We start from the raw sequence: 25,553 nt of genomic DNA, 5'->3' as shown, positions 1-25,553 counted from the left end.
ATTTGTCTAGCAAGATCTGGCAACACTGGTTTAAATGTACATAGTATTTTACTGAGGACATGTAAATTCAAACAATGAAGCACAAAAAAGAAACAGTGTATGCTGTTACTATATATATATATAGACTACTGTTCAAAAGTTTGGGTCAGTAAGATTTTTTAATGTTTTTAAAAGAAGTATCTTCTGCTCACCAAGGCTGCATTTATTTGATAAAAAACAATTAAAAAAACAGTAATATTGTGAAATATTATGACAATTTAAAATTACTGTTTTCTATTTTAATATATTTTAAACTGTAATTTATTCCTGTGATCAAAGCTGAATTTTCAGCATCATTACTCCAGTCTTCAGTGTTCCATGATCCTTCAGAAATCATTCTAATATGATTTGATGCTCAAGAAACATTCATTATTATTATCAATGTTGAAAACAGTTGTGTACAATTTTTTTTTCAAAATTCTTTGATGAATAGAAAGTTCAAAAGAACAGCATTTATTTAAAATAGAATATTTTCTAACATTATAAATGTCTTTACTGTAACTTTTGATCAGTTTAACTCATCCTTGATGAATAAAAGTATTGATTTATTTTATTTATTTCCCCAAAAAATAAAATTAAAATTCTTACTGACCCCAAACTTTTGAACGGTAGTGTTTAATGTTACAAAAGCTTTAGATTTCAGATAAATGCTGTTCTTTTGAACTTTCTATTCATCATAGCATCATGAAATAAAAATGTAAATTTAACTGTTTTCAACATGGATAATAATCATAAATGTTTCTTGAGCATCAAATCCGCATATTAGAATGATTTCTGAAGGATCATGTGACACTGAAGACTGGAGTAATGATGCTGAAAATTCAGCTTTGATCACAGGAATAAATTACACTTTACTGTATATTCACATAGAAAACAGCTGTTTTAAATTGGAATAATATTTCACAATATTACTGTTTTTGTTTGTATTTTTAATCAAATAAATGCAGCCTTGGTGAGCAGAATATATATATATATATATATATATATATATATATATACATACATATATATATAATGTATATTTAAAACTGTACAAAAATTTATGAATATACTTATAAATAGCAACTGGTCCCTGTCTTTGATTGTCAAGTGCAAATAATCATGTAACGCTGACCAGATTTAATGAGTGATTCTTAGAAAAAATCTAAAGACATATTCCTTCTACCATTTTAATATAAGGGTTATACAGTGGTGGAAATAATTATTTGATTCCCTGCTGATTTTGTAAGTTCGCCCACTTACAAAGAAATTAATGGTCTATCATTTTTATGGTAGGTTTATTTTAACGGATAGAGACAGAATATCAACCAAAAAATCCAGAAAAAAACACATTATATAAAGGTTGTAAATTGATTAGCATTTGATCGAGTGAAAGAAGTATTTGATCCCCAACCAACCAGCAAGAATTCTGCCTCCCACAGATTAGTCCTGTCACTTTAAGAAATTACTCCTAATGTCAGCTGGTTGTGTGTATAAAAGACACCATTCCAACCTCTCCACCACCATGGGCAAGACCAAAGAGCGTTCAAACGTCAGGGACAAGATTGTAGACCTGCACAAGGCTGGAATGGGCTACAAGACCATCAGTAAGAAGCTTGGTGAGAAGGAGACTTTTGTTGGTGTGATTATTCAGAAATGGAGAAATGAGAAAGGTGAGGGATCAGCCCTGAACTACACTGGAGGAGCCTGTTAATGATCTCAAGGCAGTTTGGACCACAGTCACCAAGCAAACTATTGGTAACACACTGAGCCGCAATTAATTGAAATCCTGCAGTGCCCGCAAGGTCCCACCGCTCAAGAAGGCACATATAGAAGCCCTTCTAAAGTTTGCCAATAAACATCTAATGATTCAGAGAAGGCTTGGGAGAAAGTGCTGTGGTCAGATGAGACCAAAACTGAGCATTTGGCATCAACTCAACTCGCCGTGTTTGGAGGAAGAGAAATGCTGACTATGACCTCGAGAACACCATCCCTACAGTCAAGCACGGAGGTGGAAACATTGCGCTCTTGGGCTGTTTCTCTGCTAAGGGTACAGGACAATTTGACTGTATTGAGGGGCCAATGGACGGGGCCATGTACCGTCAAATCTTGGACGAGAAACTCCTTCCTTCAGCCAGAACACTGAAGATGGGTCGTGGATGGGTCTTCCAGCATGAGAATGACCCAAAACATACCGCCCAGGCAACAAAGGAGTGGCTTAAGAAGAAGCACATTAAGGTATTGGAGTGGCCTAGCCAGTCTCTAGACCTTAATCCTATAGAAAATCTGTGGAGGGATCTGAAACTTTGAGTTGCCAAGCGACAGCCAAGAAACCTTAAGGATTTTGAAAGTATCCGTAAAGAGGAGTGGACCAAAATCCCTTCTGAGATGTGTGCAAACCTGGGGCCTCATTTATAAACGTTGCGTACGCACAAAAGAAGGTGTACGCCGCTCTCTACACAATAATTGGTATTTATAAAAAGCAAACTTGACGGGAAAATGTGTGGTCCTTCACGCAAACTCTGACCCAGGTGTACGCACAAAAACGGGTGAAATGAGAAATGGCGACACCGTCGGCAGATGGAAGAAACACGTGAAAGTGTGTGAAACTGTAGACCGTTGTGTAAAAGAAATGGCAATACTGCCCCTCATAAATACCATGAAGACTTCACAAAGCAAGTCTTACAATTAACAGCCTACACGAACACCCGTTTGATCGATCTGCAGTGTAAAACAAACAAAATCAAATGAAGATTACAACAGAAATACAAATTAACACATATTTGCAAAAAGAAAAGTGAAATATGTTCTGCAATAATATTGGCATGTTATGCAATTCATCACTCCACTTAATAGGGATTCCCCAATAATTGCCGCCAGTCTCTCATCAAGAGGGGTCAGCTCCGGTGTCCCCATTCCCCCACCCGTGGCAGACACACTCTGGCAATGGAGCGCTAGATGCTTTTTTGCATCGACTTTGATGTCCGACCATTTCTTTTTTATTTCGGCCACGGTCCTAGGTTGTGAGGCTGCAGCATTAACGACGTCTGCAACCTTTTGCCACTCAAGTGCCTTTTTGGCATTAGTAATGCCCACACTGTGCCCTCCAAACAACATTTTACTCCTCTTTTCCACCTCGCCAACGATAATTTCTACTTCACATTGAGTGAAGTTACGTTTCTTGGTTTTCCTCTCTGTGTTTGCCATGATTTCGCAGTCGATGAATATTAACTTGTGGGCGTTTCACGGACTATTTATGGGCAACTATGGGCGTGACATGAAGCCGCAAAAGCTGCGCTACATTTAGAATTGATTGTGATTTATTAAGGGAAAACTGCGTAGGATGTGCGTGCGTACGGTTTTATAAATCCAAATATTTCTGTGCGTACGCACGTCCTCTGTTTCATCCGTACGCCACTTCTGACGCAAATCCTACGGAAAGTTTTATAAATGAGGCCCCTGGTGACCAACTACAAGAAACGTCTTATGTGATTGCCAACAAAGGTTTCTCCACCAAGTACTAAGGCATGTTTTGCTTGGGGATCAAATACTTATTTCACTCACTGAAATGCAAATCAATTTATAACCTTTATATAATGTGTTTTTTTCTGGATTTTGGTTGATATTCTGTCTCTATCCATTAAAATAAACCTACCATAAAAATTGAAAAAAAATAAAAAAAGTGGACGAACTTACAAATTCACCAGGGGATCAAATAATAATTTTTTGCTCTTTAAATTATATTATATTATCAAATGCTCTCTAGAATCTAAAGCGTCCTGCACCTTATGCTATAAATCCCACCGGGCCAAAGCAAATGTTGACACGTCATGGAGCAACATCGGTTGGAGATGTGTTTTCGGTTGCTCAAACGCTCCGTTTTATTCTGTTTTCAAACTGTACATTGGTTAAGAATGAAATGGCTAGAATGTATTCACACCTCTACTATTGAATCCAATGTATCATCAGCGCTCGGATTCGCTTCCATGGTGCTGTCAATAGCAGTCTGTGAGGTAAACTAAATGCTATTGGCTATTTGAAAATGGGGAGGAGCCATTCAATATGTCCCGCCTTTGCTTCCTGTTCCAGTGGAAATTACATCAACCCATCATACAAAACTGTGCATTCCAAGGCACTTCAGTAAGCCTTTAATGTTATGAAGCGACGAGAATACTTTTTGTGAGCAAAAAAAAAAAAAAAATAGTAACGACTTTATTCAATAATCTCTTCCATGTCATTCTCCCACGCTATTCACGTAGTGTATACAATGCAGCGCTTCCAGCTTCTACGCCAGAACACTGGCTCATTATTGGCTGACGCTGTTCACGTGAGCACCACGACACATGCGTGTGATGCTTTAGTATCAGCTGACTAAGGAGCTGGCCAATAATGAGCCGACGTTCTGACGTAGAACCTGGAAGCGCTGCACTGTTCCCACTACTAATGTAGGGAATGGTGAATGGGAAACAATTTCGAACACTGCCACATTTATTTCAGCTGATGTAGTGCGCCCTCTAGTGTTTCATTGTCTAAAATGCAGCTGAATTGTATTGAATATTCTCCACAGTGTGGTGGCTGGAGAGCTGATCTCAGGCAAGCAATATTTGTTTTTACCATCAAACGTTTTGTTGGGCTATTTCCATTTGTACAGCATTCAACCATTCAACCATCTAGAACAGTGGTCACCCCGGTCCTCATGTCCCAGTAAAATCTGATTATTACCACAGTATTCTGCTTACAGGCACAAAATATCATCATCAGAACTTAAAAAACTTCTTAAATCTTGCTGTGGTGAAGCTATAGAAGGAACAAACCTATGGTTCTACATAATTCGTTACCATAGAATTCATATATGGTTGTCACTTTGAATATAGCAACATCAGAGCGCTTTGTTGAGCATCTGACTTCCTGTTCTGCCTCTCACCAATTTCTGTCAGCTTCACCCCACCACTGCAGTGCACTACACATCTGCGATGAGCGTTCTCAAACACTGCTGAGGAGAGAGAGGAGGGGGGAGGAGAGGAATGGATAATGAGAGAGGAGGAGAAAAAGGAGGGGGAAAAGGAAGCCAGGAATAGCAGGTTGGACAGATGTGCGGAGTCAAGAGCTAGTGTTGCCATTCAAAGCCCCGAAACACTGGTGAACAGGCACAAGCAGTCCTGCAGAATCACCATGTAGAGCTTCAGAGCGGAAGAATGGCAATGCAGTAACTGCAGTTGTGGAGGATCAACCTCAGCAGATGGTAAGACTCTGCAAAACAATGGGAATATCATCATTCTAAGGAGCTTGACAACATGGGAATGCCATCATGATTTGTTTTGGTGGATTTGCTACTGGAGCTGCGGTTTAGTAACACTTGTCTGATTGTATTGCAGTGTGGGAGGAGCAGAGAGATGCTGTGAAGGAAAAGCATTTATTTCCAGCCACTGTCGTTATAACATCCGCACATCAGGAAACATGTATGCCTTCTATTCTTTGCTGGTGTACATCTTCTACACCGTCTTTAAAAAGGAGGAGGAGGCAGCGCTCGAGGGGGCGTATGGAGAATCCCCGGAGGTATGTGTGGCCGCAGTGGACACACGTCGATAGACATGTTAATATATGCATTCCTTATTGTCCTCAGTACAATATATGCAAACAAGAAAAATAGAATGATTTATTATATTATAATATAATATATTAAATATATAGAAACAATATAGAAAACTAGAGGTAATTTCATTCAGGTGATAATTCGTTTATGCACGCATGCATGCACACGAATCGAATGTCCTCAGTGGTAGCTTTAACACCTTCCAATAATCACATTCATCTCCCTCTGTAACTGACAGGAGCCTGGCCATGTTTCCATGGAAACAAAGAGCAAGGGGAAGAGTAGCCACACCCCCAGGTTGGGCAAAAGAGGGTGTGGAAGACTGAGTGATTCAAGTAAGAATGTTTTGTTGCGTGATGTTCTAAATACAATGAAGTGCTGCTCCACATAATCAGCATTCAACCATAATCACCTTAAATTGCAGGCAGCAGCAGTGATAGTGATGGGGCGTCTCTCAGTGATGAAGATGATGAGTTTGATGAAGGTCATGGATTACCTGCCAAAACACCATTAACAGCTTTCCTGTCTTTCAAGCAAGAGGCAGAAAAGAGAAGAGCCACTAATTCTCCAACAGAACCTAGTGAAAAGGTGAAGACCTTCTAACTACACTCACATTTACCATGTTTCATAGTGGTGGTGATTTGGTGGTGGTAGTATTTCAGCAGACCCTTAGCTCTACAGTATGGCACGTCCTGATTATGCTGAGTTAGAATATGCACAATATGCCTGTGTCAACATATTTTGTTGATCCTGGAACAACATTCCTGTCTGAAAATTTAATCATAACCATATCCCTACCCCTAAACCTAACCCTACCCATAAGTTACCCCTAAAATCAGAGGGGAATAATAGATGAATAACACTGATGTAGAAGGACCGAACCCTGGTTGTAAGCCTAAAATCAAGCGTAGCGTTAGTTCTGGCAGGTCACGTTAGTCTCTCAGCTGATCCACGTCAACTTACAGGAATACGACGCCTATCACAGCATCCTATATAAGCTCCTTCAGTATTATCAGCAGCTATTGCGTTTCTCAGGAGCGAATTACCCTCCTCCATCCCCAGCTCCTCCTCTCGTCTAGTCAGGATTTGGCATTCTGATTCCTCTTGAATAATTCCTCGAATTATGGTGTATATTAAAATAGTGACATTAATGATATCTGCATACATTTATGTTGGTTCTGTTCTGTTTACCCTAACGGGGGTTATCACTGCGCTCCCTGCTCTTATCCATGCTAGGCTGCATGGATGCGCAGGGAGTTCTCGCCCAGGGCTGCGTTTCCCAAAAGCATCGTAAGCCTAAGTTGATCGTAAAAACGATCGTACGACTGATCTTAATATTATGGTCTGTTTCCCAAAAGCATCGTAGCTTAAGTAGCACTTGAAAATCTTCGTAGATCTACGAGTGCTCTGGAGTAATCGTACATCCCCAAGTGCATCGTAAGAAGACAGATTTATGAGGACACCTGCAGGACAACCGGCAGACTACACCTTTAACTTTATTCAAATGCAATGTGATTATAATATAAGGTTTTGATTGTACTTTATTGAACACTTTATTACTCTTTTTTTGTTGTTGGTTAAATTAATGTATAAATTAAATAATTAAAAAGGTCAGAAAACAAAACAAAAAATAGAAATAATTTAATCTAATAATTTTAATCAAAATTAAATGAATGAACAAAACAAAAAAAAATCCTTTAAATCTGTTAAAAATAACATCTTTGTTTCGCTCTATCTCCTCTAAAAGGACATTAATTTCATCTTTTTGAAAGGTATCTTTTCTTTTCTTTCTTTTTTTTTTTTTTGTTCAGCCATTTTGTCAGTGACTCCACCTGTAGGTGTTTTATATAGACTTGTCTTGATTGCTAATCCACAACAGATGACAATTATTAGGTTAAACGTTCAGAATACGATTCCATATAAGGTTATATTTCAGCACTATGTTAAGTGCATTTTTGGGAAACGCTCGTGGAATTGCTGCGAGCGTTCGTAACCTTGCACGTAGAAAGCGCTCTTATAAGAGCTAAGATACATCGTTATCGGGAAACCCGGCCGATACAATTTATTCACTTTAAATAAATTATAATATAAAATTATAGGATTAACAGGAATTGTAGTTGTTCAACACCACAGGAACAGTTAAAAAAAAAGTATTTTCAAAAAAAAAATACGATTGACATCGTATTCCCCTCCATGTCCGATTGAGAAGGACGTTTTGCAAAGGTCACAAAAAGCCCTCTCGGTATCCCCCTCAACACCTTTCAGCCACAAATATTCATTTTCCCAGTCTTTCTTGAACCCACACCTTCTCTTTTTAATTGATGATGGCGGTGCCTCTCAGACAGTCTCTTTCTCCATTTTTCGCATTGGAAAGCGCGCATTTAAAAGTTCCTTCCCAGTGTGTCTGGTATGCGCGTGCGTGCGCTGTCATGACAACAACGAAAAAGTTGACAACAGTCAGCAGTTCAACTGAGGGGTGGGTGTGGCAACAATAGCGTGCTGAACTGTCAAGTAATGTTCGTTTGGCTGCCTGGGGCTCGAGGATATAGAGCGACCAACTTTTTTTTTTTTGAGCAAGCATGGATTATGCGTGACACGGTCTCAATTTGCGGGACGCATGAATTGGGCTTCAAACGCTGTGCGCGCACGCGCTACGCGGGACGGCACGGGTGGTCACCCTACAGACAGGGGAGAGTCGAAAGCCGGGCGATAAAGGTCGGTAATCGGAATCAGTCCAGGAAAACATCCACAAACCCGAGGAACAAAGAAACGAATGAGACTAAATAGCAGACAAATCTAATGAAAAACTAAACAGTGCGAGCGAGGCTACATTAGTCACATTAGAAAATGAAGTTGTAGGTTGTGTTTGAATAATTACGTATCTTATTTAGCTGAGGTAAATTAAACGCAATACTCACGTATCCTTCGATGAAAAATGAGACAACACAATGAACCCAACGGGCGGTTGAAATTTAAAGGGCTGATTTTCGCACTTCAGGGCAGTGACGAGTACATGTAGTCCAGTCAGTGGTTGTCAAGACACCAGAGGCACAACCTTTAGCAATGGTGAACGGTGGTTTAATGTCAACATTGTGACAACGCTGTAACAACCTTCACCACACAACGTAGTTATAGCAACCTTTTGGCCATGTTGTTAAAACGTTGTTAGAAGGTTGGGTACGTTCAGAGCCGTAGAGAGAGTTTTTTTTTAATCTATAGTATTCTATACTCTCCGCTCGTAGTATAAATGTAGTAAAACATGTTTTTTCAGGGCTTTAGCCCTTTAAAGGGCTAAAGAAGCCCTGAAACCCTGTATATTTATATTATTATTATGGTTGTTATTAATAGTGAATAAATCTAAAGCTTTTGTGACTATTATTTTGTGTTGAATTTCTCATGAAGATGTGACCATTTTTTCCTTTTATGTAGGCTTACTAAATAATCTGGGTGCACATTTTATGTGCACATTTATTTTTTAATAGTTGAGTAAATATGAAATGTGTATTTTCCAGGTGACAGAGTCTCCATTGCTGTCTGTGATGTCCCACCTCCTGAGCTTCCTGGAGCAGTATTCCCACCTGCAACAGCTGCAGCAGCAGGCAGATCAGTACCGTCTGCAGCTATGCAGACACCGTGCCCAGCACCGGCGGAAGATGAAGGCCCTGCGTACGTCCTACCGCCAGCGCCTCAGAGACAAGAACAGTGTGATTAACAACCTGGAGGAAGTGATCGCTCAGCAGCAGAGCCCATCACCTGAAAATGAGGGTGAGAACTTTTGAACCTAAATAAATCACAGAATCTCAGTGTGAAGACTTTAGATGTGGATAATGATGAGTTTAATATTAGATGCCTCCCTTTATGTACTGTACCTTGACATTCATTGATTTTTTGGAGGCTGCCTTTTACCTTACGCAGAACCTGATTTCATCAAGTACAACATGTTCCTGGATCAACATTTTTGTTGATCCTGAAACAACATTCCATTCACCAATCAGATTTTAGGGAAAAGTTTTCCGTTTATGTCAAGTTTAGGCTTACAACCAGAGTTAGGTGCTTCTACATCACTGCTATTCACCTATCATTTCCCTCTGATTTTAGGGGTAACTTATGGGTAGGATTAGGTTTCGGGGTAGGGATATGGTTACGACCAAATTTTCAGACAGGAATGTTGTTCCAGAATCAACAAATTATGTTATATACCCAGGAACTGGTCTAACTCGGCAATATCAGGAGGTGTGTCTGTTTCTGTCTTTGCTGTTTGGTCTGTCTGAAAGATTCAGCCTTTACGTTAAAAGAATGTTTCTGAATATTTAGGCTTACATTGTATACATGTCTGTCAACCCATTTTTATTTATTTATTTATTTTACAAACTGTGGTACAGATTCAAATTATTCTTACATACTGTAGCTTTACCCAGCTAATAGGAAACTTTCTCAGAAGCTAATGTTCTGGCAAGGTTTTTCAAAGTTCTGAACAAATGTTCTTTCAGTAACATTGCAGTTTTTTTTGTTGTTGTCTTTTTTTTTATTGCTAACAAGCATCGGTCAATACTGAAGCCACATTTTCAAAACTCTTCATGCAGTCTGCATTACCATGATGAATCTTGGCCAAACAGTTAATCACCTCAGACCAACAAAACACTTTATGTATGTCTCAAAATAAGCTCCTTCCACAATAACACTGGCAACAATTCTCATTCAGAAATCATGCATTTCATTCATAAAACACTGATCTTAAAAACACTAACAACAGGGAGCATTACATAAATCATGAACTTTTATTTTTTAAGTTTGAATGATTATTTTTCACATATATGATAAGAATCAGATCTTTTTATTTTACTGACTGTATTACAACATAAAGAATTAATGAGAAATGCAGCAATTTTTCTATAGCTTTACATGTAGTAATTTACATGCAAAAAATAAAAAGTGGAAACAACAACAACAAAATCCTGAAGCTATAATAATAAGAAAAAAACAACAACAACATCAATAACATCAACAACTTGTCTAGTATAATCCCGTATGTGCAGTATTGGAGACGCAGCTGTGTCAAGAGGCCGTTCTGTTTGGAGTTTGTATGCTTTCTCTGTGTGATTTCCTCTGGGTTTCCCACACAATCCAAAAACATACAGGACATAAACACAGGAAGTGCTCAAAATACAAAGTTTCAGACATTTCTCAGAGTAGCATAAACTAGATTAGGAAGGAAGTAAAGGAAAGTGAAATATCATTTTTTATTTACTTATTTATTTATTTTTATAATGAGGTTAAGTGCTCCCAGAAAGATGAGTTTTCAGCTGTCTGTTGAATGTTGTCAGGGATTCTGCATTGAAGGCATGAAGCCTGGGAGATCATTCCACCAGCAAGGAACAGTGAGAGAAAATGTTCTGGAGAGTAATTTTGTGCCTTTCTGTGATGGTACCACAAGCCTTTCACTCATTTACCAATTGTAGGCCTCTGGTAGGGATGTAGACTCGTAAAAGCGAGTAGACCAATCACAACAGACTGGGCCATCTGACCAATCAGAGCAGAGGAAGCTCTCGAAAAGGAGGGGCTTAGAGAGACTGAATCTTAAAACGAACCAGAGAAATTAGGTGATGTTCAATGTATATTATGAGAAAATGAAAGTGTTTTTGACCTTGGATGCATGTAAACCTATTGTAGGAGACCTCCAAAACAAAATTAGGAGCCTTTAATAATAGCACAATAGGGGCACTTTAAGTTAAGAATTAAGAATGTTTTGTGAATCTGGCCCCAGATGATGTCATTGTTTGTTTTTGGATTCAGAATTTTGTTTGACGTCAATGAGGGAAGAGATAATGACCTGTTCACATCATGTGGACAGCTTAAAATTGTACTTTAATTAAATGAGAATACTGGGGAAAAGTGCCAAAAATAGCAGCTTGACGGTTTTAGAAACCGCACCTGGCAGTGACCTCAGAGCTATATGGGGCATCTGGACTCTCTGGCGGTCTGTTTCTCCTCAGACAAACATTGCATGTGTTTAAAATGCACGTCTCTTGCACTAATTCAATGTCAGATGTACTTGGCTTTGTGGTGTACTTGCACATGACTCTTAATGATCAGGATACTAGAATCTAAGGAGCTATATTAAGGTGTTTGAAAAAAGAAGGTCTACACTACCTGGCGAAATATATCCATTCCTTTTCATCTCTTGCACATTCTGCATAATTACATCATAACAATTCTGGTTGGTTGATGACACTCCAAAAATGCTCACAAACCCTTATCCTGAATAAACTGCAATAGCAATTATCCTGTTTCTTGAGAGGTAGCAGACAGAGAAAATGTAAACATCCCTCCTAAAAAGAACCAGCATTGTTAAAATTTATACTAATGAAATATATGTAAAATTAATTTAAATGTTGTTGCACAAAAAAAAATTCCATCAAATGAGAAAAATAGGTAGTTATAGCTATATACCAGCAATCTGGGCTATGCTAACCCACCAAACCTTGACCCCTTCGTCACTTTCACAAGACACTTTCAATTAATCCATTAGCCACATGAAATACAGATACAGTATGAATCATATTAATCAGATGGCTAATTGACATGGGAATACATGTGTTTGTTGCTCATGAGACGTCAATGTCTTTTATTAGCATGTAGTAAAAATACCCATTTGCCTGGATGGTACATCTACAGCACTTGGCATGTTTCTCTGTGGCTCACAGAGATGAATAAAACATTGTGAGAGCTGCTTCTCTTACAAATGCAAGTGTACTTACAAACTAGCACAGCTGAACTTCACGTGTACTGCTGTAAGATACTATATAAATCCAGTGTACAGCCGAGAGGAAATTCAGCTTTAAACACGAAAGCATAAAATGAATAGACCATGCTCTCAAGATTTAAGTTTTATTTAATGTGAGGAGGAGAACGATGAAAAAAGCACAGCAGGAAATCAGTTTCAAGGAGTATCGGTCAATTATATATTGTTTAGCGTTCATTGTACAGAAATATTGAGCACAAAATCATTCAGAATCAAATATCCCAGCCAACATTTATTGGTGGAGCCAATTTAGGCATGAAATGGGCTTGAGTTACATGTGTTCCATGTCTGCCCATATCTGAATTAGCCCATACTGTAGCTCATACCCATATTGTGCCTAGATTAATCCCACCATGAAATGTCTGGAATTACAGAAAATTGTGTAATATTTTTTGTTCAAGCCTGTTCCTCCATCACGTTTGTTCCACATCACGTTTGCGGTGGCGTCCCTGTGTGTCTCCATTCATCCTTCCCACCAACAGACTTGCTCCACCCGAGACTGGAAGCTCATATCTGACGCCGTCTGCCTCAGTAATTAGTGTAGGCTACAGCACAGGAAAAGACAGCAACTCTGACTCGGCATATCAATAATAAATGGCGGGAATCTAAATAAAATGTTGCAGAACAGTTAGGCTGCCAGGCACGTTGCACAAGTCTTTGAGTTGACAAAACCAGGACATGACAAAACCAGGAAGTAAAGGTGTGCACGCCATGTCGTAATTACCATAATTAAGAGATTTCAACTTGTAAAGAGCCTTCACGTCCTCGTAGTGCTCGTAATTACAACTTGTAAGCTGGGAATTTTCTGCAAGCTCCTGCTTGTACCACATGACCATTGTACCACCTGACTTAAAAAACGCATAAAAACGCATAATTCCCAGTCCAACGACGTGAATAAAGCTCTGAATAAAACGTTTCATAATTTCCGGCATGGCATTAACGCAGCATATGACTGTGAGAATGAATACTGATAAGAGACATGAACAGAAGAGCAGAAGCCAAAACATACGATACAACTATAAAATTAATGTGAGTAGCAAAAGAATCAGATGAGAAATGTTTGAATTTTTATTAAAATCTTGAACTTTGAACCGAAATTTAAATTGGCAACTTTTGATGGAAACACAGCTAATAACATTTATTGTGCCTTTTCAGACATAGAGACAATTACTCAAGATCCCCTTCCTCCAAAAGCTGAGTTAAAAAGACATGTTTTCAAATGAGACCTAAAAACCTCTATAGATGGAGCCTGCTGAATATGTGGAAGATTTAGGAGCAACTACTGTGAAAGCTCGATCACCCTTTGATGACTTCTTAGAACGAGGGAGTACCAACAACATTTGATCCGTCAATCTCAGCGTCCTAGCCGATGTGTAAAATCCTAAAAGGTTAGTGATATAAATTGGAGACATGTTGTAAAGAGCTTTAAAAACCAATAATAAAATCTTAAAATCAATTCTATACTGAATAATTTTTCCTTTGAGAGGAATGTCGGGCAGTGGGAGTTCTCTTTTGATGCAAAGAGGTCCACTTCTGCATCCCTGAAAATGCTCCAGATCATGCAAACCGACTGGGGGAGGATTCCCCACTCCCCCATTCCGGGACAGCATATCTGCTCCCGTGTTCATGGAGCCTGGTATGTGGACCACTCTCACTGAGCAAAGATTGTACCGGGCCCACAGGCGACATTCCAACTTTTTTAGCAGATGAGACCTGAGACCCCCTTGGTAATTTCTATAGGCTACCACTGACATGCTGTCTGATCGGACCAGGACATGGTCCCCCTTGAGTTCTGACTGGAACTCATTGAAGGCCAGAAGTACTGCCATCATTCCCAGGCAGTTGATGTGCCAATTCGTCATTGGTTCCATCCAGGAGACTACTTTCTTTCTGGATACTGAGCCCAGTTCTACCCCCAACTGATACAGATGGGGCCATTTGGTATTTGGACCAGGGATTTGGTAAAACCATGGTTCACCCTGAGAATGAGGCGGCCTTCGCGCCACACTTTAGATGGGACGGGGGCCTTCTGTGTTGTAGTGGCCGAATATGTAACAGACCCAAGGGAACTACTGAGGAGGCTGCTGCCATGAGGCCCAGTAGCTTCTGAAACATTTTCAGGGGAAGGATATCCCCGATTCTGAAAGATGCCGCTAGCCTCTGAATTTTCAGAGAGCACTCCAGTGGAATCCAGTGGAGTCCAAGACTTTCCAAGTGGCTGAGGAGCTAAGACCTGTGCGTGCATAGTTTTTCTTCGATTGGGCTAAGAGCAACCAATCATCGAGGTAGTTCAGGATGAGTACTCCCAACTGTCTCACGGGGGAGAGGACCGCATCCAGACACTTTGTAAAAGTCACGGAGCTAGGGACAGTCCGAATGGTAGGATTGTATATTGGTAAGCCACTCCTTATGCCAGATGAACTAGCTTCTTTTGAAATTCCATTCTAAACGGTCATGCCATGTGTGTGTTTGTGTGTAGGTGAGTACATGCTACCTGCATCATCTCCGGTTGGGCTGCATAAGTTGGTTCAATCTCTATGTGGGCTGCAGGGAGAGAGGAGTCAACTGAGAGGAGAGCTGCGATCGCTTCATTCACAGCTTGAGCAGAGAGAACGAGATCGCCACACTAAAGTGCAGGCCTTCCAACAGCAGGTGAGGAGCATTACTCATCCAGTCACTCATTCTATACATTCATACTATCATTCAACCCACAACATGTATTCATGCAATCAGTGATGCTTTCACATTCAGAGTATTTAATAGCACATCTCCACTTATTCCTCTCTCTACCTCACCAATGATCATGAAAGCATCTCTTTTTTACCTTTATCCAGAGAGTAATATATATAAGTCTGCATATTTCATCCATTCAGCTACCTCTCCATCAGTTTATTCAGTTTCATCCATCCTCTTCACTCATTTTTCTTGCCAGACTTACTAAGCTGACACAATTGATTTTCTCCCTGTAGATTGATGAGCTGAAGAGCTGTATTGAGGAAAGAGAAGAGGAGCTGTCCAAACTCAGAGTTACATCAGTAAGTGCTCTGCATTTGAAACTGAGCACATTAAAACCAGGCCAGACAGCCTCAAAATGATTTGTGACCAAGAGCTAATCTAGGTTGTTCTATCAGACACTTTTTTTCCAGGTCAGCTGTGACTTTTTTCTGTTTTTTTTCTTTCACCAGGGAGTAACAGACTCTGAAAAACGATTGCTTTGCTTATCAGCAGAGAATGAGAGTTTGAAACACAGTCTCACAGTGACGCAGGGTCTTCTGCAGCAGCTGTCGGTCATCCCATCCCAGTCCAGCTCTGTGCTCATCAAGGTGAGAATGTCTTTTAATGCATTGGGTACAGTAACTTATGACAACGAAACTCATATGACACTCCTGACTGTTGTCTTTACTCCCTCCCTTGTGACATTTTCAGTACGCCTCACCTCTGTGGCCCATAGACATATGCTCTCATTCACTAACCATGGGCATGCACATATTTGTAAAATCTGCAAGCAAATTTTCTACATTTAAAGGTGCAATGTGTAATATTTCTGATGATCTATTGACAGAAATGCAATATAAGATCCATAACTATGTTTTCAGTGGTGTATAAAGACCTTACTTAATGAACCGTTATGTTTTTATTACCTTAGAATGAGTCATTTATATCTACATAACCGCGGGCACCCCCCTTCTATGAAGGTCGACATATTGTGACGTCATGTTTCTACCGTAGCCGACAGCGAACAAACAGCGCTACAGAGCGCGTTTCGTCACTAACTTGAATGAGAAGCAGCAGAAAAATACGCAGCAGAATACTCAGGTTATCCCTGACTCTGCAAACGTGGAGAAAAACATGCTGTCTAAACGACGCCTCGGACATCGTAACATTAGCTATTTCCCCTTACCTAGCTGCTTTGATGCTCTTATCCATAGCTCTTATCTTATACTAACTAGCATGGAAACAAGCTATGGTAAAGTCAGTGAATAAAAGACTAACGCAATGATGAACAAGTAAAAATAACAATCGCAATAACATGTGGTTTTACTGAATAATTAAGTAAATATAATTTAATATAAAATATAATATAAAGAAACCTCATTGCTTGACTTGCTACTCTCTGCTGACTCAGACTCAGACATCTTCTGATCATCTTTTGTGTACATAGAAAAAGTCTTAGATCTTTGAGTTCAGCTCATGAAAAATGGGGGCAAAAACAAGTGTTGCGTTTATAATTTTGTTCAGTGTAGCTTGGACGTCATTATGTGTATAAGCAACGATTGTATGAATTATATGAATTATTAGTATACTATTGTACCCTATAGGAAAATGAGAACTTGCGCAGTCGTGTTCTGCAGCTGGAAAGTTCACTGCAGCAGCGGGCAGAGCAGCTGTCAACTCTGGAGCACCAGAAAGAGCAGAGCGAATGGAGGAAGGCAGAAGAGCTCAGGAGACGAGAGGACTGTGTGAGAGATCTGCAACTTGAACTAGACAAAGAACGCAACAAGGAGCCTGTGATTAAAGTAAGAAAAATGCAAGAATATTGTTGTATTTTTATCCCACTGTAACCTATAAATCATTCTCAGACATATCCATAATCTGCTACAATTAAATATTGCCCTTACCTTTTAGATTAAGGATGTAGGATGTCGATTCAGGGTCCTCAGCGGTGCCTCTAACCAGTTCAATCTTGAATTCGAATGCACTGGGTGTTTGCCAATATTAATATTCCGTTACCAAAATCATGAGATATTGATAGGGAAAAATTACTCTGAGACTTATTTAACAAATTTTACGAATCACCACAACATGATTTCGTTTTATTTTAAAAGATTCAGAATAATACAAAGACAAAAATTCCAAAGGCAAAAATAACATAAACACGACATTTCACCCAAAATGCGGCCCCAAAAAAAACTCTTCAAGGCTTTTTATACTAACCCTGTTTTTTTTGGGCCGCCTTCTAACTGTAGGCTGTCATTATAGTACAGTTAATTCCCTTATAAGGTAAATACTTGGGACTTATCCTAGTCCCTTTATTAACATAAGCTTGCAAAAGTACATATTCAAATTATCTATTTCTTCTTTCACACTTATTCTATGCAGCACATACACAAAAGCTTTATATGATAAGTTCCTCTATCGCAGCCCTCTTGACCTTTCTCTAGCTTCACACATTTTCTATGTCTGGAGCAAAAGATGTTCAAAGTCCCTTTAAAAATACATGTGGTCTTAACAACCCTAAACATGTCGTGTCCATATAACTACACACACACACAGTACACTTCTAACAATGACTCTTAAGTTCCCAAGTAATTTGAGCTTGTCCTGCAAATTCAACACATCTTCATTTGAACAGTTTATCCCATTTTCAACCATAAAACTATTTGCAATGTGTATTATTTTTTTTATTTAATGTTTTATTTAATGGCTTGTCTGATAATTTTTATTAACTTCTGTGCATAATGAATCAGTTCGTTTCAAGGAAGTTGAGCCTTAGTTGAAGATCTTCGCCAGCGCCTTTCTCTCCTTCTCCGCCTTGCGAGCTCTCTTTGCGTTGTCCCTCTGGAGGTGTTCAACTATAAGATCGTCCATAAAAATCTTAACCTTGTCTGTGACATTAACATTTCTTATTTCTGTTTCATCTTCATCCGTTACATTCAATGCATTCAGCCAGTCTTTAATATATATCATTTCTGGGGAGTTTTTAGAAGGTTTTTCAGAAGAAGATTTATCAGAAAAATTCATAATCAATTGTTCTCCAATATTTATTATGATATATATATATGTATATATATATATATATATCATATATCAATATTTATATGAACTTAAAACCTAAAAAAAGCCACAACAAACTTGATCAAATTGATTTTTAACAGATACACAAACACATACACAAAAGATACTGTATATAGGTAAGCATTTAGTGTATTACGAGAAACCGGACCAAAAATACTGATGATTTATCTTGCACTCTGGGGTATAGTATTTTGTCCAATCACATACTCTTTAGAATGAGAATCAATAATAATAAATCATCTTTTTTTTCCTGTCTTCAAGTATGTTACCCAAACCGTTGCGGTGGAGTCGCCTTCAACTCTGCGTCAACTATCTGAAGCCAGACAACAGAATGCACAGCTTTCTGGGAAGCTAAGCAACCAGAGCGAACGATGCAGACAGTTGGAGGAGAACATCAGACATTCAGATGAAGTCAGCTGCAATTTGCAACACAAGGTTTCTAAGCTTTATCCATTTGTTTTTATGATTGTATATACTGTATAACTTGAAGCTAAAGATCTTAACAGCCTATGTCGATGGGATCTCAGATACAAAATTCATGAATCATACAGTCCATGTCAGAACACAACTAGAAAACCTCAGCTCTTCTAAAAAAGCAATGGCTCCACAGATTGCTGCATATGAGAGGGAGATTGGGACCCTGAGGGAGGAGCTGCTGAAGGAGATTGGACATCTTGAGGAAAAGAAAGAGGCAGCTGTAAAAGCGGCAGCCAACTGCTCTGAGGAGCATCTCCAGAGCCTGCAGAACCAGTTCATAAGTGCGTTTACTGTATATATATACTACAAATCTTAATAGATGGTTCATGCATGTTCTTTAAAAATTGTTTTGGTGATTTCATGTTTTCTGATCCCTATAATCTTCCTTGTCTTGAATGGCACACTTGATATTGACTATAGCAGGGATGGGCAACGTCGGTCCTGGAGTGCCGCTGTCCTGCAGAGTTTAGCTCCTCCAACCCTAATCAAACACACCTGAACAAGCAAATCAATGTCTTCAGGATTACTTATGCCAAAGCCACTTGAAGGCAAGCCTGCAACCTCAGCCATAAAAAGCGTAATGACAGATAACACTGCGGTACGCAGGGAAGGATACAAGAGGCCATTTTCTTTATGTTTGTCGATGGAGAAGAGGCTTCACTATGCTGAATTTAACCGCTTTTGTGAGGAAATAGCTTATCATGTGATGAATCGACTGCCCATCGGCTAATCTTCAGCATGTAGCACATTTGTTTACGATTGATCTATTTTTAAAGTTTACACACAAAAAAAATGCTGTCTCATAAGAGAAGTCACGAACAATTGCGCAACAGGTAGGGCTCAGTTTATGGCACTTCTCATTCATTTCTATGGTATAGCGACAGAGCGTATTTAGGCCACGCCCACACGGGACGGGGGGGGGGCAATCCAACCATCTCCATTGACTTTGCATTGCGAGAGGCTGCCTTCTTGTCATTTATGACTTATAACAAAAAACAAAACAATGTCTAAAAACTGCTATGTGACAAGGTGTACAGCAAACAAGCTAAATAACCCAGAAATACATTTTTATAAGCTGTCGACCCCAAAAAACGGTTGTTTCAGGACATAAAAGTCACAGGACAAGGACACTCAAGGATCAATTGAGACAGAGCGCAACTAGTTCTCGAACTACTCTGAGAACTACGCCCACTGGAACGCGACATGATATTGTAAAAAATGCTACAGCTTAGCTTACATAAATATAATATATAAAACTGACATTTGAATATTTGACTTACCAGTGACAAAATGTTTACTGCACACGTAGACATACTGAGTGTCAGGATCCCACAATTTACCCATTCTTCCTGCTGATGCTTCATGTCTTATTGCCTGTATCCACTTTTGTCTCCTTAAAGGCTGGCTTTTACGGTTCGGAAGCTTATAAAAATTTATTTCTGGGTTTTTTCGCTTGTTTGCTGTACACCCTGTCACACAGCAGCTTTTAGGCATTTTTCTGTCTTTTGTTATAAGTCATAAATAACAAGGAGGCAGCCTCTCGCAATGCAAAGTCAATGGAGACTGTTGGATTGTTTTCCCCCTCGGTGGGTGTGGTCTTCAGATTATGATGCGTTGCCTTCAGACAGCAGCACTCCAGGACCGAAGTTGACATCCCTGGTCTATAGTGTTCGCTACACTTGTGAAGTCCACAAGACATATGATTTAGGTGTGCTCATGTGCACCCCTATTGTTGACATTGTTAAAGGTGCAGCAATGTGTATGGCTCCGCGCATGTTTATATGTAATTTCCAGCCCTCCAGAAGCGTCTGAGTGCTCTCCCTCCCACGTTACGCTCCATGAAGACCGACTATGCCAGTCTGCGCAGTCAGGTCCGCAACTTTTCTGACTTCTATGGAACAGCTATCAAAGAAGCCAAGAAACAGGTAAGCAAATATCCACTGCTGCACAAACCTGTACTAAATGTACAACTTCTGAGATCGAAGAGTTTGATATTGTCACATTTTATTTGTTGCTTTCATTTTTAAATTGTTTTCTAATATTACAACATTATTCCCTAGATAATGGCAGCTATAAATGAGATGTCAGAGGCCAACAAAGACCTTTTGGAAAAATACAGAAAGGAGGTAGCGCTCCGCAGGAAGTACCACGAGCAGCTGGTTGAGCTTAAAGGTTGGCAGTAATGACCATTTTTACCATTTCTGTCCATATGACTTAAGCAAAATATAAGAAAAGTTTTTTTGTGTGTTTTTTTTCCCACCAGGTAATATTCGTGTTCTGTGCCGTGTAAAGCCAGTACTGAAGGAAGATCAACATGAGGAAGGCCAAGCGGTAGTTGTGACAACAGACCCCCATAATGAATCTGCACTCACAGTTTTAAGCAAGGGAAAGGCCAAAAACTTTGAGCTTGATAAAGTATTTCACCCTCAGGCCACTCAAGATGAGGTAAGCAGAGTAAAAGTCATACTCACATGAAATACTAAAAGACTTATAGGCCTATCGTTAGCCTATATAGTAATGATGCACTGATATTTAATGTCTGGTTGCTATCGCTAAGTTAGTCATTATTTTCATGGCTGATATTAAAATTCTATTCTATTTTGTCTAAATAAATAAAACACTAAAATCAATCTTTTTAAATGCTACAAGTGAATTTAAGCATCACAACATTTTTAAAAAAGTATACTGCATTAATTTTGAGATTAGCTAAAGATTACACTGAACTGTAATTAAGTTATTTGTTAAGATTAAGTGAGCATTTGATGAAATTCGGGTAAAGCATGCACAAGTAGATATCCAACACTAAAGTGGAACAATAAATCTCTAAAACCAGCCAATAACCGTTGTGCGTAATAAGCAATAGTACATCCCTACAGTATAGCTTGCTTAAATGGCTTAAAGGGATAGTTCACCCAAAAAAATCTGTCATAATTTACTCACTCTCAAGTTGTTCCAACCCTGTATGAATTGTTTTCTTCTGCTGAACACAAAAGAAGATATTTTGAAGAATGTCGGTAACCAAACAATTGATGGACCCTATTGACTTCCATAGTATTTTTTTCCCCCAAACTATGGAAGTGTGTGGTTACCATCAGGTGTAACGGTGTGGGACCGTAACCGTGTGGTTACGGTCAAACATCAGCTGTTTGGTTACCCATATTCTTAAAAATATCTTCTTTTGTGTCCAGCAGAAGAAAGAAACTCATACAGGTTTGGAACAACTTGAGGGTGAGTAAATGATGACAGAACTTTTCTTTTTGTGTGAACTATCCCTTTAATTGATCAAGAAAGCATTTTTAGTAATGTTTTTGATTTTTATACCATTCTTTATCTCTCAGGTGTTCCAGGAAATTGAGCCGCTCATCACATCCTGTATAGATGGGTATCATGTTTGCATCTTTGCTTATGGCCAGACAGGATCTGGCAAGACCTATACTATGGAGGTAATATATAGGGATCTGTAACTATATACCTGTCATAACACATAGTTTCGATTTCATACTTTTGACCCAGATGATGTTTCCATTAATTATTCAATAAGACTGTCAGGTCTCATTAACCATCCGTGTCTGCTCAGGGTACTGTTGAGAACCCCGGTATCAACCAACGAGCCCTGAAACACCTGTTTAACGAGATTGAGGAAAGAAAAGACATGTGGACGTATACCGTCAGTGTCAGTTCAGTGGAAATTTACAACGAGGTCCTGAGGTATTGTATTTTACCTCTTTATCATGAAAAACTCTTTTGAATTTCAAATAAATTGTTGCCCATTCAATTAAATGTTAGAAGCATCCAAGTAAAAAGTCTAAGAATGACAGGAGGGTTGAGTAAATAATGAGTTTTCATTTTTGGGTGAACTAACCCTACAATTCAATTGTTAACAATATTGTTAACAACAGAGATCTACTCAGTAAGGATGGAGAGAAGCTTGACATCAAGATCAACCCTGATGGGACAGGACAGCTCCATGTGCCAGGACTCAGGGTCAATGAGGTCAAAAGCTTCCAGCATATCAAAAAAGTGAGTCCCAGGGTGTCATCTGTCAAGATAATGCTGACTATACAAAAAACGTCTCTCTAATAATCTGTTGTTTTTTGTAGATTTTGGCCATAGCTCGAAAGAACAGGATTACATTTGGAACGCAGATGAATGAGCATAGCTCTCGATCACATGCCTTGCTCACTGTGACTGTGCTGGGCACAGACCTCGCCAGTGGAGCCAAAACCACCGGTCAGTCCCAACGACTCTGGAACTTTAGATTGGTTGAGTTGTGAGTTCTCAAATGTCTTGAGTTCTGCTCAAACAGCCCTCTGCATCCAAAATCCCTGACCTCTCCTTTGCAGGCAAGCTGAATCTTGTGGATCTGGCTGGTTCTGAAAGGGTGTGGAAGTCTGGGGCAGAGGGGGAAAGACTGAAGGAAGCCCAGAATATCAACCGCTCACTGCTCGCTCTAGGAGATGTGATCCAAGCTCTTAAGGCCCACCAGACTCATATACCCTTCAGGAACTCACGACTCACCTACCTGCTGCAGGACTCACTAGGAAAGGGCAACAAAACCGCCATGGTTGTTCAGGTACAAGGATTTACCAAGACTCACAAGTTAACCCCATTAGCTTAGCTGTGCTAAGCCCCTTTTAAAATGACAAATGTGAAACCCAGGGTTAAGTGGAGTGTGACTATCAGGACAAAGTCTGGTCTATACTGTTACACCAAATTAGACAGGAAAGGGCCAAGGTAACTGTCCGAAATATATATCTAACAACAGTTCATTCTATTTCATATGATGCCAATGAGGTTCAGACATTCTGCCATGCAAAAACTAATTTCAGGGAGGTAGCACTCGCACAACAAAAGGAATGTAGAGTTAATATTTAATATAGTTTGTCTTCAGGGAGACACTATCAATGTGCGGGAGACAAAAACAAAAATGATAAATAAATAAATAAAAAATGCTCTGGACTGCATAGGAGGCACAACCAATAATAAAAATGCACCTTTTTTCTCAAAGGTTTTCTTACTGCCCCCCGTAGTCAATAAATCCCTTAAAACTCATCTTTGATGACCAAAATGGCATATTTAAAGTTTTTTTCCTGTGAGAATGTTTTTATTCATGCCTTAAAATAGCTTGAATGTAACACTACACCCTTGCCTCATTTAGTATACACACTGATCCATGAATATGCAAATGTGACCTGCCTCCAATCACTCATATCAGAATAGTAATGCGTTTTATGTATCGTTCTCTAGAACGTCGGACACATAACCGTAAATTAATTAATCCCGTTCGCCATCTCAGTCTGCCATCTAAAAATCAGTATACTTAGAAACACTTTGAACAACTTAGAACAATAATGGAGAAAGGCATATAGTTCATCATAACATTGCAATATACATCACATACATAATCCATCCGCTATATTGCTAAATGTACCCGATTTTTCATATCATACCTGGCTTCTCTTGAAACTCGCCTGCTTCGCAGCAGTTAATGATATGCTAAAGCCCGCCAGCACGTTGACGTGATTGGTTACAAGGAAGTTTGTGACATAAGAAACACCGGCGATTTCAAACCACGATTTTAGTCTTTTTTTCACTGCAGTTTTAAGGAGAAAATACTCAGCAATGGTGTTGACTCATGAATTTGCACATGGTTTGACAATGCGTAGACTTTGTGATAAGAGTTTCTGTCCATCCAAAAGTAGTGAGTACTGAATAATTCAAGGACGTTGGACATAGAGGACATACAAGGACATACAGTTGGGTACATGAATAGCTTATTTTTCATGTTACTAAATGCTTCAAATCTCTTACCTTACCATGAACCTTTTTAATTTTAGCTAATCTAGCAATTAGTTATCCTGGCAGCACTCATATTCTTAACAAAACCTTGTACTTAAACAATTGCATGTACTAAATATACTAAAGCAATTTTAACCAGCTTGTTCTATATGTTTTGTAAAATATCCCTCAAAGTTCTTGAATGGTCTATAGGTAGTCCATGGGAATGCCATTTGATGGATCACAGAGTTAAACAACCTCCTACACAGTAATGTCAATTTTTAAATAAACCTAATTAACTAAAATACTTGTGTAAAAATAATTTGTCTTCTTTAGGTTTCATCTCTTGAGAGCAACGTCGGAGAGACCCTGTGCTCGCTAAAGTTTGCCCAGCGAGTGTGCAAGGTGGAGCTGGGCCCTGCTGCAAGAAAAATTGAGACGGGAGGACATAATGAAAACAAAAGTTAATGCATACCATCAACCCTCACAAGTAACCACAGGACCAGAAATGGCATTAAGTGTAGATGGACAAGCCTTGCACTTTTCAGGCCGTGGCTGAGGCTTCCAATCCTACTCAAGGGCTACAGTTCTGGAAACGTCTGTGACGCCACATATTTAGCAATGGCTTTTCTCTATTAGCGGATCTGCATGTCAGTCTCACCAACACCCACCACCACCAAGACAAGCTCTCCATCAACGTAAGTTCAAAATATCACTAAAGTTCAGAGGATATTTCAGCAAATCTTGCATAAAAAAAAAAAAAAAAACATTTTTTTTTCTTCTGATTCACAACACAGGAGACCACAGTATCTTAATCGCTTGAAGTTTATACTGATATTTACTCAAAACCATAAATTATTTGGTATAATATATTTAGAAAGTAATGGCCAAAATATGTTTGTTTGTGTATGGTTGGTGTGGACGTCCATGATTATGTTGTGTATGTAGAACCAGTCGATCTGTATTTTATTAGGTACAAAGGATGTGAGTTCAGCCGAATTGCACAAAATCAGCATATGCTGACTTAATTTCCCTGCAAAGGTGGTAGCTTAGCATTTTAGATCCAGGCTAATAACCAAAAGGTCATAT

At 39.2% G+C, this 25,553-nt stretch overlaps 1 protein-coding gene across 2 annotated transcripts; it reads left to right on the top strand.

Moving 5' to 3' along the window:
* Positions 1-5,007: 5,007 nt before the first annotated feature.
* On the top strand, positions 5,008-25,214 carry LOC311067154 (kinesin-like protein KIFC3). 2 transcript variants are annotated; one of them, XM_084088809.1, is made up of 20 exons: positions 5,008-5,260; positions 5,394-5,574; positions 5,850-5,946; positions 6,036-6,199; positions 9,124-9,376; positions 14,893-15,065; positions 15,383-15,448; positions 15,599-15,736; positions 16,733-16,930; positions 18,471-18,644; positions 18,820-18,967; positions 20,481-20,611; positions 20,747-20,858; positions 20,950-21,131; positions 22,025-22,129; positions 22,264-22,394; positions 22,586-22,706; positions 22,787-22,916; positions 23,030-23,259; positions 24,801-25,214. In XM_084088809.1, the coding sequence occupies exons 2-20, from the start codon at positions 5,476-5,478 to the stop codon at positions 24,930-24,932; spliced, it is 2,784 nt and encodes a 927-aa protein (XP_083944935.1). In that variant the 5' UTR covers positions 5,008-5,260; positions 5,394-5,475; the 3' UTR covers positions 24,933-25,214. The 2 variants fall into 2 exon arrangements, with proteins under 2 accessions (XP_083944935.1, XP_083944936.1); XM_084088810.1 differs by lacking the exons at positions 5,008-5,260; positions 5,394-5,574; positions 5,850-5,946; positions 6,036-6,199; positions 9,124-9,376 and adding an exon at positions 14,608-14,808.
* The last annotated feature ends 339 nt before the right edge of the window (positions 25,215-25,553 follow it).

The sequence above is a fragment of the Abramis brama genome, assembly GCF_963993115.1.
Source record: "Abramis brama genome assembly, chromosome: 17".
In the NCBI taxonomy this organism is placed as follows: Eukaryota; Metazoa; Chordata; class Actinopteri; order Cypriniformes; family Leuciscidae; genus Abramis; species Abramis brama.
This window is presented reverse-complemented; position numbering and strand designations above follow the sequence as displayed.